The sequence below is a fragment of the Colobus angolensis genome, unplaced genomic scaffold (assembly GCF_000951035.1).
Source record: "Colobus angolensis palliatus isolate OR3802 unplaced genomic scaffold, Cang.pa_1.0 Scaffold61, whole genome shotgun sequence".
NCBI classification, from domain to species: Eukaryota; Metazoa; Chordata; class Mammalia; order Primates; family Cercopithecidae; genus Colobus; species Colobus angolensis.
Genome location: NW_012119710.1, coordinates 6,271,733 through 6,285,187, shown reverse-complemented (window position 1 = coordinate 6,285,187; position 13,455 = coordinate 6,271,733). Strand labels below are relative to the sequence as shown.

At 52.4% G+C, this 13,455-nt stretch overlaps 1 protein-coding gene across 2 annotated transcripts in view; it reads left to right on the top strand.

Moving 5' to 3' along the window:
- SLC43A1 (solute carrier family 43 (amino acid system L transporter), member 1) overlaps positions 1-13,179 on the top strand; it is a 40,383-nt gene extending 27,204 nt beyond the window's left edge. For both annotated transcript variants that reach the window (XM_011963411.1, XM_011963410.1), the window contains exons 6-15: positions 486-578; positions 2,196-2,329; positions 4,201-4,379; positions 6,167-6,313; positions 6,404-6,442; positions 6,676-6,814; positions 8,628-8,769; positions 9,030-9,103; positions 10,823-10,946; positions 12,435-13,179. In XM_011963411.1, the coding sequence (XP_011818801.1) occupies positions 486-578; positions 2,196-2,329; positions 4,201-4,379; positions 6,167-6,313; positions 6,404-6,442; positions 6,676-6,814; positions 8,628-8,769; positions 9,030-9,103; positions 10,823-10,946; positions 12,435-12,581 (1,218 nt within the window). In that variant the 3' untranslated portion in view covers positions 12,582-13,179. The remainder of the gene's footprint in view (positions 1-485; positions 579-2,195; positions 2,330-4,200; positions 4,380-6,166; positions 6,314-6,403; positions 6,443-6,675; positions 6,815-8,627; positions 8,770-9,029; positions 9,104-10,822; positions 10,947-12,434) is intronic.
- The last annotated feature ends 276 nt before the right edge of the window (positions 13,180-13,455 follow it).

Here is a 13,455-nt window from a genome sequence, read left to right as displayed (position 1 = left end):
AGTAGCTGGGAGTACAGGCGCCCGCCACCTCGCCCGGCTAATTTTTTGTATTTTTAGTAGAGACGGGGTTTCACCATGTTAGCCAGGATGGTCTCGATCTCTGATCTCGTGATCCTCCCGTCTCGGCCTCCCAAAGTGCTGGGATTACAGGCTTGAGCCACCGCGCCCGGCCCAGATCAGTGTTTCTTAAGCACCTATTCCCTGCGTTGTTCAGAGGTGTTACGTACCAAACTTGGGAAATCTGGGATTAAACAAAATTAACAAAATGTCTCTCTGAGGGGTGTCTGGGAGCCTTTTTGAAGCTAAAGTGCACTGTGAGTGTGTAGGCAGGGGGCAGAGTACAGTTTCCCACATTGATTTTTCTGTTTGTTTTGCCTTGGGGCTTTTCTGCTGTGTCTCCCGGGGCTGTTGTATGGAGCAGGGCTGGGAACGCTGGGCGAGGGTCAGGGTGTCCCCACCTCATGGGTGCTGCTTTCCCCCCTCAGTTGCCCAACATGTTTGGGAACCTGCGCTCCACGTTAATGGCCCTCATGATTGGCTCTTATGCTTCCTCTGCCATCACATTCCCAGGAATCAAGGTATGGAGCTGCTTGGGGGGCCAGTGAGGCCACCTGGGTTTTATTTTTGTCTTGACACAAGAACTGGGTGGGGCTGAGTGAGCAGCAGCTAGTGCTGACCCACGGGTCTGACTTCTGCACTCTCCTTTCTCTGTCATCATCCCAGTGCAGGCCTTCCCCCTCTCTCCTGGGCCAAGGCAAGCTTTCTCAGCTGGTCTCCCTGCCTCTGATTCTTTTTCTCTGTAATCTGTCACTCACATGACTTCCAGAAGGATCCCAGATGGGGAACTGGCCCACACACTGCTGAAAAACCTTCAGTGGTTTAGCTTCACCTACAGAATCAAGTCTAGCCCCTTCACATGCATTCAAGGTCCCTGACTGGCTGGCTTTATTCAGCCTTTGGGGCCACATTTTTCCACACCTTCCAGAGAGGCTGGGTGGTTTGGTCCAAGGTCACAAAGTGAGTTTATGCCAGGCTGGATCCTGGACAGGTCAACCTGGTGTACCTGGAAGCCAGGAGACCAAAGTTTTAGCTCAGTGTAACTGGGGGCCCCTATTTCCTCTGTCAAATATCAAAGCACCCTTTGACTGAGCCATGCCATGCTCCTCAACCTCCATTGTGGGCAGTACCAAACTGCATACCGTTTTGCACTTTACAAAGAGTACCAAAGAAGAAGGTACTTCTGCTCAGTGTCTCCAAAAGAGTTTGAGAGAGCGCATGGGTGGGGGGCCATCAGTTGTTCTGGTGGGCAGGCATGGAGGGGTGGGCAGTTCTCCCTTCTTTTCAATTGAAGTAGTGTTTGAGGAGCCAGATCTTACCTCCACACATTTGGGTGTCTGGCCCTTTGAAGCTCTGTCCTGCCCCTTAGGGAGGAAGAGGCCCCAAGGTCCAAGACTGCAGAGAAAAAGGCTTGAGCAGGAGCCTAAGGGGAGAGCAGACATTAGTCATCCTGTTCACATGGCATGGGGAGGACAAGAAGACAGACGGTCTTCTCTGTGCACCAGCTTCTTCCATAAGAGGGGCTGGCGCATTTGCACAGAATCTCATTCAAATGAGAACTTACTTGCCCCGGGGTTGAGAGCCCTTAGGCAGAGCACTTGCAGCTCCCTCTCCCCGACCCCCCAGTGGTTGCACTGGGAGCACCTGGGAAAGGTGAGATAAGGCCGAGCTTGAGCAGTCTGGGTTTGCCTTTTCCCCCGGGGAGCATGCCAGGAAGGGGCAGGATAAACACAGTTAGGCCCGGTAAACCTAGAGTTCTAAGTTTCCTTTGTACATACTATGAAATGGACATTTTTGTGTGAACATGAACATGAATGTTTGTGGAGTCATAGGCAAAAATGTATGTATCTTTTTAAGATAATGGAAATTTCAGACATTTTGAGCCAGTGGCCAGCAACTTCAGGCTTTGTGGAGACTACTTCATAGCTTTCTAGGGGAGCTCAGGTGAAAAAGAAAGAGGAATGATGGGTCTTCTGAGTCTGACTCTAAACTTCTGGTCTTGGTTTCCTCATCTGCAAATTGGGCACAAGGACAAGGGGAGAAGAAACCTTCTTTAAGGCCTCTGAGGCCTGGGATCTACCTTGGTGGGGTCTGGGGCCAGGCAGTCTCCCCCACGGGCCTGCCCCCTCCTCTCACAGCTGATCTACGATGCCGGTGTGGCCTTCGTGGTCATCATGTTCACCTGGTCTGGCCTGGCCTGCCTTATCTTTCTGAACTGCGCCCTCAACTGGCCCGTCGAAGCCTTTCCCGCCCCTGAGGAAGTCAATTACACGTGAGTGACTGGAGTGGGCGGAGACTCTCCCTGGGGCAGAGAGGGTGGTCAGAGGTGTGGTGATATGATAGATGGAATTAACTTGGGATTCAGAGAGACCTCAGCTTGGACCTCTGCTTGGCAAATCGCTTGAGCCCTCCAAGCTCTGCTTTCTCATCTGTACTGTGAGCCTGTTCCTACCTACTCACAGGTCGCTTTGGTTTGTCTTTTTAGAGGCAGTGTCTTGCTCTGTCACTCAGGCTGGAGGGCAGTGTCTTGGTCCTGGTTCACTGCAGCCTCAAACTGCTGGGCTCAAGCGAACCTCTCCCTCTGCCTCCCGAGGTGCTGGAGTTACAGGCACATACCACCATGCCCAGTTAATTTTTTTATTTTTTGTAGAGACGGGGCTTACTGTGTTACCCAGGTTGGTTTTGAACTCCTGGACTTAAGTGATCCTCCCCACTTGGCCTCCCAAAGTGCCAGATTACAGGCGTGAGCCACTGTGCCCAGCCTCCCATGGGTGTTTTTAAGTGATAGAGTTGGTACATAACAGGTGGTCAAAACACGGTAACTATTTATTTATTTATTCATTTCTGAGACAGAGTCTCACTCTGTCACCCAGCCTGGAGTGCAGTGTTGTGATCTCAGTGAACTGCAACCTCTGTCTCCTGAGTTCAAGCGATTCTCCTGCTTCAGCCTCCTGAATAGCTAGGATTACAGGCACGCGCCACCACACCCGGCTAATTTTTGTGTTTTTTAGTAGAGACAGCATTTCACCATGTTGGCCAGGCTGGTCTTGAACTCCTGGCCTCAAGTGATCTGCCTGGCTCGGCCTCCCAAAGTGCTGGGATTACAGGTGTGAGCCACCATGCCCAGCCTATGGTAACTATTTATGTGAGTGCAAAAGTAATTATGGTTTTTGCCATTAAAAGTAATGGGCCAGTTGCAGTGGCTGATGCCTGTAATCCCAGCACTTTGGGAGGCCAAGGAGGGTGGATCACCCGAGGTGGGAAGTTCTAGACCAGCCTGACCAACATGGAGAAACACCATCTCTACTAAAAATACAAAATTAGCTGGGCGTGGTGGTGCATGCCTATAATCCCAGCTAGTCGGGAGGCTGAGGCAGGAGGATCGCTTGAACCCTAGAGGCTGAGGTTGCAGTGAGCTGAGATCACATCATTGCACTCCAGCCTGGGCGACAAGAGCAAAACCTCCATCTCAAAAAAAAAAAAAAAAAATTGTTTTCATCCTTTCTGGGTTTGGAGATCAGAGTAGGAGGTACCTCAGCAATAGCACTTGATGCCATGTAGTCCCAAAAAGAGGGACATAAAAGAATCAAGCACTCTGCCTTTTGTGGGGCCACCTGAACACCAACTTTTTCCAGCCCCCTATCAGTGCAGCCGAGGCAAGAGGTGATGCTCCCCACCAAGCACATAAGGTGACATTACAGAGCTGACAGTTATGCCAGGCACTGTACTTAGCCCCTATCCCATCCTCAAACAGCTGTATGATGTAGATTTGGTATTAACTCCATTAACAAAAGCGCAGGGAACAAAGTGACTTTCCAAAGGTCATGCCATTCAAAGGAGGGTGAATCTTAGATTGGACACAGGCTGTCTGACTCTGGAGTCTGAGGTCTTAATGCCGCCTCTGCCATAGGAACAGCCCAAGTGAAAAACAGCTGATCCTCTTCATTTACTTGGCATCTGTGCTATGGTCCCCGAGCCAAGCTCTGAGCAACACAACCAGGAGCTCTGCATTAGGGAGCTTGCAAGCACGTCAATGCCGATAAAGGGGTGCTGGACACCGCTGGGACGGTGGCCGAGCACTAGGCTGTTGAAGGTGGGCTGTGTGTGACTGGTTCCCCTACACTCTGGCCTGGCTGCCTGCAGGAAGAAGATCAAGCTGAGTGGGCTGGCCCTGGACCACAAGGTGACAGGCGACCGCTTCTACACCCATGTGACCACGGTGGGCCAGAGGCTGAGCCAGAAGGCCCCCAGCCTGGAGGACGGGTCGGATGCCTTCATGTCATCCCAGGATGTTCGGGGCATCTCAGAAAACCCTCCTGAGAGTGAGTGTCTGGTCAAGGTGCTGGCCTTGGGGAACAGGGACGGTGGGTCCTCATATTCAGGGAGCACTCATGCTTGAGTATTTATTCGCGCCCCTCTTCAGTCCTTACAGCATCCCATGATGTAGACAGGGCATGCTCTCCATTTACAGATGGGCAAATCAAAGCTCAACGAACTCTGGGCAGTTCAGATTCAGGGTTACCCTGCTGGTTTCCTGGGATGGAGGAGGGAGGAGCTCCTTGTACCCATGGAGTACAAGGGGGATTGGTCTCTGGGGCCTGTCAGGGACAAGGTCTCTGGGCCTGTCGGGTAGCTGGTTTCCTCACGGCCCCTTGCAACCTCAGCTTATTGCATCAGGTGCAGCCAGGCCCACGAGCCTCCTGGCAGGGGTCCTCCACACCTGGCTGACTTTTGCCCCCTGCTGGTCACAGGAGGAGCTGCAACCTGCCTGGGCTGCTTCTCAGGAGGGACATGAAGATCCCAGGACTGTCAGCTCCATAAGTGGAAGGAGCTCCTTGGAGTCAGTTGAGGGGTTTGAGTCCTGCTCTCCAGTTATAGGCTATGTGGCTTGGGTAGATCACCTAACCTTGCTCTTGATTTCCTTACCTCTTAAACTAGCACTAAAAGCACCCCACAAACTGTAAAGTTAGTTGTGATGACTGAATGACACCATGGATGTGGACCCTCTCTGTAAAGTGCAAAACGGTGTGCAGTTTGACAGTGGTTACCCCCAGAGCCGATTCTCAGAGGGCGGCATGGCTAAGGGCATGAGCTGGAGTTAGGCTGACCTGCTGCTTCCAGCCCTGTGAGCTTGGGCAAGTCATTTAACTTCCTGAGCTGCAGTTTCCTCATCAGTAAAATGTGATAAGGACAGGGTTGTTGTAAGATTGATTAAATGGGATAATAAATGTCAAGTATGTAGCCCATAGTGAGTGCTTCAGAGTTTTTTTTTGTTTTTGTTTTTGTTTTGAGATGAAGCCTCGCTGTGTTGCCTAGGCACACCATCTCGGCTCACTGCAACCTCCACTTCCTGGGTTCAAGCAATTCTCCTGCCTCAGCCTCCCAAGTAGCTGGAACTACAGGCGTGCACCACCATGCCTGGCTAATTTTTGTATCTTTAGTAGAGATGAAGTTTTACCATGTTGGCCAGGCTGGTCTCAAACTCCTGACCTCATGATCCCCCTACCTCAGCCTCCCAAAGTTTTGGGATTACAGGTGTGAGCCACCGTGCCCTGCCAGTTTTGTTTTTTTGTAAAAATAGACAGGGTCTTGCTGTTGCCTGGGCTGGAGTGCAGTGGTACAATCATAGCTCACTGCAGCCTTGACCTCCTGGCCTCAAGCAATCCTCCTGCCTCAGCCTCCTGAGTAGCTGGGAGTACGGTTGTGCACCACCATGCCTGGCTAATTACATATATAGTTTTTTTTTTTTTTTTAATTTTAGAGATAGGATCTCGCTATATTAACCATCAGGCTGGTCTTGAACTCCTGGGCTAAGTGATCCTCCTACCTCTGCCTCCCAAAGTGTTGGGATTACAGGCCTGAGCCATGGCACTCAACTGAGTTAATTTTACCACACGAAGCATAGGACATACATCCAGAGGGCACCTGAAAATGTTCTGAGCTGAGCAGGAGCCTGGAGGCAAGTGAATCTGAACTTTCCCATCTTTGAAGAAACCAGTCCCTCTCCAAAGTCACATAGTGTCACTCCCCACAAGAACTGCATGAGCTGGGACAATCAGAGGGCAGTGGAAGGTCTGGGGCTCAGGGGTGCCCCCTGCTGTCTCCCCAGGGTCTGTCCCCTTCCGCAAGAGCCTCTGCTCCCCCATTTTCCTGTGGAGCCTCCTCACCATGGGCATGACCCAGCTGCGGATCATCTTCTACATGGCTGCCATGAACAAGATGCTGGAGTACCTTGTGACTGGAGGCCAGGAGCATGGTGAGGCACCGCTGAGGCCCCTGGGGGTTGGGGGGCACAGGAGGGTCACCTTGGCTGAGCTCCCCTCACCATACCTTTCCCTATCCACAGAGATGAATGAACAGCAGCAACAAAAGGTGGCAGAGACAGGTAGGGCGATGAAAGCAGGGCCCTGGCTCACGTCCACCCTGCTGCAACCCGCTTCTCAGGGGGCGGGACTCCTCTAGGCCTGGGCCCACCCAGGTAACCCTGGGCATTTGGGGGATGTAAGAGTCTGGGTTCAGAGGAAGGCTATTTTGGTGCTCGCTGGCCTCTGCTGAAAGGGGTAGTGGTGTCCACTGAGTGCCAGTTCCTGACCCCACTGCCCTTCCCATCCTGCCCAGTTGGGTTCTACTCCTCCATCTTCGGGGCCATGCAGCTGTTGTGCCTTCTCACCTGCCCCCTCATTGGCTACATCATGGATTGGCGGATCAAGGACTGCGTGGACGCCCCAACTCAGCGCACTGTCCCCGGAGATGCCAGGTGCCCGGCCTCTACAGGGATGGTGACAGCAAGTGGTCAGGCAGCACTCTTCATTTTCTCTGCACGTTTACATCCAGCAGCTCATTTCTTTCTCCCAAGAACCCTAAGAGAGTAGAGGTACCTCCCCATTTTACAAATGAGGAAACTGAGGCTAGGAAGGGACCTGGCTTGCTTAATGATAAGAATAGCTAATGCAGCGTGCTGACTGTGCACCACTCGGCACCTTGCCTTGTTTAGTCCCACAACACCTCTCTGAGGTAGGTGCATTAATATCTCCATTTTGTGGATGAGGAAACGGAGGTACAGGATTGCACATTTAAGTCATTCACCCCAAATCACGTAGCTTTCAGTGGCAGCCTCCAGAACCTATGTTATAAGGGTACATGCTAAAGTTTTGTTAGGGCTAGAATAGGTAGATTTGGTATATTAGATATTTATTGCTGTATAACAAATCACCCCAAGGCTTGGCATTTTTAACGAACAAACACTTCTCATCTCATACAGTCTCTGTATGAGACATCTCAGCCAGATGATTCTGACTCACAGTCTCTCATGAAGACATAGTCAGGCTGTCAGCCAGGGCTGCAGTCATCTGAAGGGTTGACTGGGGTTGGAGAATGTGTTTCAGTTCAGTTACCCCGATGGCCTCTCCGTAGGGCTGCTCAGGACACAGCACCTGGTTTCCCCTTGAGCAAGAGGGCTAAGTGACAGAGACCCAGTATCTTCTCTCACATAATCTCAGAAGTAGCACACCATCACTTCTTTTACATTCTATTATAGGCACAGAGTAACCCTGATATACTGTGGAAGGAGACCGCACAAAACAGGATACCAGGAGGCAGGATCCTTGGGGGCTGTCTTGTTGGCTGGAGACCACCATTGAGGGTTTTGTTTTGTTTTGTTTTTGAGACAGAGTCTTGCTCTGTCACCCAGGCTGGAGTGCAGTGGCACAATCTCAGCTCACTGCAACCTCTGCCTCCCAGGTTCAAGCGATTCTCCTGCCTCAGCCTCCCGAGTAGCTGGAGTTCACCATGGAGTCTTGAACCCAGATTCTGTGACTGCTTTTGCTCTTTTTGTGTTCATTCTGAGAGGATGGGAGAAAGAGACTGGGAGAGAAGGAAATCCAGTGGCTTCCCTCCCTGGCAGCAGAGCCTGGCCCTGGCACTGAGCCTTCCTCCTCTACCCTCTGCTCCTAATGGCGAGAGTCCTCTAGCAGGATCCTTCTGTCCAGGACACATGGACCGCCTGCCCTCACCCCAGCCTACTGACCTCTCTCCTGGGCTGGCCTCAGAGCCCTTGTTTGTGCCAGAGAGAGGAAGCGCTGGACAGTCGGGCCAAGCTGCTGTCCCCAGGACGGCATCTGCTTTTGTCCAGGGCAGGGACACCTTCCTGAGGACTTCTGATGAGAGACGATGAGAGATGGTGTGAGAGCTTCCCACTTCCCACCCTCCTTCCTATCCTCGGTTCTCAAACCTTCAAGTGTGCATGAGAACCACTTCGTGGGGGTTATTTGTCCAAATGCAGATTTGCAGATCTCCCTGCTGAGATTCCGGGGGCTGAGATGAGGCCTGGGAATCTGCATGTGAAGAAAGCATCCGCTTTGATGCTTGTGTCATTGGGTAGGGGAGCAAAACTTTGAGAAACATGGAGCTAGAGAACATGGGTTTCCATGGGTTTCCCATAGAAACATGAATTTCTGTGTTTTCTGCTTCCGTGATATCAAAGGCACATCCGAAGGGGGAGGGACCAGGCCAAGAACCAGGGAGTCCTGGGAATGTAGAGGCAGCAGCCAGTGACTTCCTGTTCTCTTCAGGGACGGGGTTGCTACCAAATCCATCAGACCGCGCTACTGCAAGATCCAAAAGCTCACCAATGCCATCAACGCCTTCACCCTGACCAACCTGCTGCTTGTGGGTTTTGGCGTCACCTGCCTCATCAACAACTTACACCTCCAGGTACCCACGTCCATCCTTCCCCCTCCCTGCCTCCCGAGACTCCTCCAAAGGGATGGTCCACCCAGCACCTGCTTTTCAGGAAGTGCAGTTCTGGTCTTCTGACCTGGATCTATTTTCCGGGTTCTCCAGGAAGTGTTTCTAGTAGATTGGGTTGGCGAGGGGGTAGGAATTGAGGCCCAGTTGGCTTCTTCGCCCTACCCCTCCTTCCTCCAGCCTCCACACACTCTCCTAACCTCTTCACTCTCTCTTTTTGTCTTTAGTTTGTGACCTTTGTTCTGCACACCATTGTTCGAGGTTTCTTCCATTCGGCCTGTGGGAGTCTCTATGCTGCAGTGTGAGTCTGTTCGGCTGAAACGCCTTCCTGAGCTTTGCAACTGTGATCAGAGTACCCCAGGGCAGGGCTGGAAGGGCCCCAGGCATCCCCTCATGCACCCCTCTCTGAGCCCCTCTGATGGCAGGGAGCTCACTTCCTTAAAGGCAGCCTATCCCGCTGTAATTGACTCCCCCTGTTGGAGTCTTCCCTTAGAGGAAGCTGAAATACCTGGCTTGATGACACTTTAGTCCTAAGTCTGCTGTTTGAAATGGCCCCCAGAGTGACCTCCCCTCCATGCCCACCCTGAAGAAATTTCCTAAGGGCAGCCATTTGCCTTATAATTTTCCTCTTCATGTTGGGGACATGTTGGACAGTCCCCACTTGCCTCTCTCTCCTGGTTTCCCCTGCCGGCTGCTGAGGGATCTCCCCTGTGTATGTGATGGAGTAACAGGACATTACAATAAGGATGACAAAATCATAACGATTATCAAGTGCTCCGTTGGTGTAGGCAGTAGGCAGGATCCTTGACCATCACTCCCTGAGTTCAGCCTCACTGCAGCGGTCTCGGCAGAGGGCAGTTCTGTTTCCTTCATCTGCTCAAGCCAGAACCCTGGAGTTTCCTTGATTCTTTGCTCCCTCACCCTCCATGTTCACTCCATCCTCGGTGCAGCCAGCAGCAGCTCCCACACACCCCAAATCTGACCCCTCTTGTCACCTCCACTGCTGCCTCTCCAGTCCTAGCCACCAACATCTCTAGCCCGGATTATTGTGGCAGCCTTTAGTCTCCCACATCTGCCCTGGCCCCCCCCCCCCCCCCCCGCCTCAGTCTATTTTTAACACAGGGGCTGCAGTCACCTGTCAGGACATAAGTCTCTTCGCATCACTCTGTGGCCTCCCATCTCATCTGTCTCAGAGTAAAAGCCAAAGGCTTTACTATGGCCTAAAAAGCCGTGCAAGCTCTGGCCCCAGCACCTCACCCCTCTCTAGCTCCCCCTCCTCCCTTGCTCACTCTGCCACAGCCACAGTGGCTTCCTAGCGCTCCGGAAGTCTCAAGTGTGTTCTCTGCTTGGCATCTTTGCATGTACTACTCCCTGTTTCTAGAACATTCTTCTCCAGATATCTGCAAGGTGCCCAGTCTCACCTTCTCTCCTTCAGGTCCTTCCCTGACTGTCCTCTTCTCAGTGAGGCCTCCCTTGGTTGTCCCATGTACAACTGCAACCTCCCTACTGCCCCCTTCTCTGCTCGGCTTTTCCCCTTAGCATTTGTCACTGTCTAACACTCTGCATTTCTCTTGCTTATTGTCTCACTGCCACCTGCTCCATGGGAATGGCACCTCCTCGACGGCAGGAATCTGTTGGCTTGCTTGATCGCGATATCTCCAGCACCTAGAACAGTGCCTGGCACATAGTAGGTTCTCAGCTAAACATTTGTTGACAGAATACAGTGGACAGTCCTGCGAGGTCAGTGCCATCCCTGTTATTAGTGGAGGAGTGGGGCTCAGGAAAGTTGAGCCGCTTGTTAATATCACACATCCAGGAGGTGTCAGAACCCAGCTCAGTGGCCCCGAAGTTGCAGCATTTACCCTCAAGGCTGGGGACCAAAGAGCCCATGCAAAGAGCCTGAACGCTCAAGCACCACCCTGCCTGGCCAGCGGGGACCATGGTGGGGAGGGGATAGGAGAGGTGCCGGCCTGGGCTGGAGAGGGCCACACACCCCTGATGCCCCCCATCTCGTGGACAGGTTCCCATCCAACCACTTTGGGACACTGACAGGCCTGCAGTCCCTCATCAGTGCTGTGTTCGCCTTGCTTCAGCAGCCACTTTTCATGGCGATGGTGGGACCCCTGAAAGGAGAGCCCTTCTGGGTGAGAGCAAGGGTTGGCACGGGGGGAGCAGGAGCCACTCTCCTGGGGGCAGGGGTAGGGCCTTGTATGTGGTGCCATCCCTCACTCATCTCAGCCAGGGGCACCTCAGAGATCTTTAATCTGCAGGTTCCCAAGTTGTCTGCCTTTTAGAACCCCTCACAGAGTGTAATTCCCCAGCCCCCTGAGTCAGGATATCTCAGCCTGACCCTAGGAGTCTGTTTTTGTTTTTAATTTATTGTTATTTTTTATAGAGATGGTGTCTTGCTCTGTTGCCCAGTCTGGAGTGCAGTGGTACAATCACAGCTCACTGCAGCCTCTGACTCCCGGGCTAAAGCGATCCTCCAGCCTCAGCCTTCTGAGTAGCTGGAACCACAGGTGATGGCTACCATACCTGGCTAATTTTTTTAAAAAAATTGTGTAGAGATAAACAGGGTCTTGCCATGTTACCCAGGCTGGTCTTAAACTCCTGGCCTCAAATGATCTCACCTTGGCCTCCCAGAGTGCTGGGGTTACAAGTGCCTGGCCTCCTAGGAGTCTGTATTTAATAAACTCCAGGTACTTTGTGAAGTGGCCAGTCCTGACTCTTGGGCCTGTGTTCAGGTATCATTGGTCCAGTCCAGTTCTACCTAGTGTGGAATCCTGTCTCCAGCATCCCTGAAAGGGGATTCTTCTCTCTTAGCTTAGATACCCTCAGTGGTAGGGCACCCACTCCTGCATGAGGCAGCCCTGCTGCTGTTAGAAAGTCTTTTCCTTACATTGAACTCATCTGCCTCCCTGATGCTGATCTTGCATCTGCCTTGTGGGGCCGCCCACACATAAACCCTCCTCCCACGAGAATTGTGATGAAATAACCGCTTCTGTTTACCGAGCACTCGTTATGTGCTAAGCATGATGCATACTTTTTTTTAACTTACATCTTTGCCACAACAGCCCTGAGAAGGAGGCACTCAGTAAGCATTGCCATTATTTGCCCAAAGTCACAAAGTGAGTAATGCAGAGTGGGATGTGAACCGAGTCAGAGCCCGTGTGTCCTGGGCCTTCCAAGCCTTCTGTCTGCCAGGCTGTACATCCCAGCTCCTTGAACTGTGTCTGAGAGCCTCCTCTCGCCACCCTGAATGGGATACCATTGGTTAACATCTCCAAAGGTCACAGTGGTGAGCCCACAAGGCCCCATTCCTGGAGCAGCCTGACCAGCCCAGACTCCTACAGTGCTGTGCCTTCCTCATACCTACCCAGAGAGGTCCATGTGGTGTGGGCACCCACCAGGCCCTGCCACTTGTTAGGCCTGAGCGGTCTCCTCTCAGCCACTTTGCAGAATTGCTGAACATTAAGTGACATACTGGTGGAACAATGACAACACATCCTAAGTACTAGCTGTATTTATTCTGGCTCAGGACCTGGAGAAAAATGGCCACCTTCTCCTCCCTGTGGGAGGCTAAGGGCAGATGTGTACCTACTTGACTCTGTTTCTCTCTCCTTGCCCTAAAGGTGAATCTGGGCCTCCTGCTATTCTCACTCCTGGGATTCCTGTTGCCTTCCTACCTCTTCTACTACCGTGCCCGGCTCCGGAAGGAGTACACTGCCAATGGGATGGGCCCACTGAAGGTGCTTAGTGGCTCTGAAGTGACTGCATAGACTTCTGAGACCAAGGGACCTGCATGACAGGCAATCAAGGCCTGAGCAACCAAAAGGAGTGCCCCATATGGCTTTTCTACCTGTAACATGCACACAGAGCCATGGCCGTGGATTTATAAATACCAAGAGAAGTTCTATTTTTGTAAAGACTGCAAAAAGGAAAAAAAAAAAAAAAAAAAAACCTGCAAAAAGGTCCCCCAAAGCAACGCTCCACTGACTGAAGACAGTCCCTGTCCTGGAGGGGTTGAGCCTTCTTCCTCCTTGGGTTGGAGGAGACCAGGATGTGGAGCTGCCTCTTATCTCTTTCTAGGGGTCTGCTTCCTGGTGCCTCTTGCAGGGATCCGCAAACAGGCTATCCCTAAGGTCCCATGTGCCATGAGTATGCACACATGCATGTGTGTGTGTGTGTGTGTGTGTGTGTGCGCGAATGTGAGAGAGACACAGCCCTCCTTTCAGAAGGAAAGGGGGCCTGAGGTGCCGACTGTGTCCTGGGTTGGGGGTTGGGGGTCGGCCCCTTCCAGGGGCAGGAGGGCGGGTTCCCTCTCTGGTGCTGCTTCTTGCAAGTCTTAGAGGAAATGAAAAGGGAAGTGAGAGACTGGCTGTTGTGCGCCTGTCTTTGGTGGGGGGTGGGGGGTGTCATCCCACACGCCCATCCTTCCTCACCCAGGCTCAGCTGGGCGTTAAGTAGGACACTTGGCATGCCAGCCTGTTTGCCTCTGGCTGTCTGGCTCACCTCCCTGTTCCCAACCATGCCCTGCCCTTAGTGCTTGGAGGGAGTCCAGATTCTGCCCCGTACTTCCCAGGATTGGGGTACATCCAGGAAGCTGGCTTTTCTCCATACAGAGGATTAGGACAGAATGCTTTAGAAAGAATG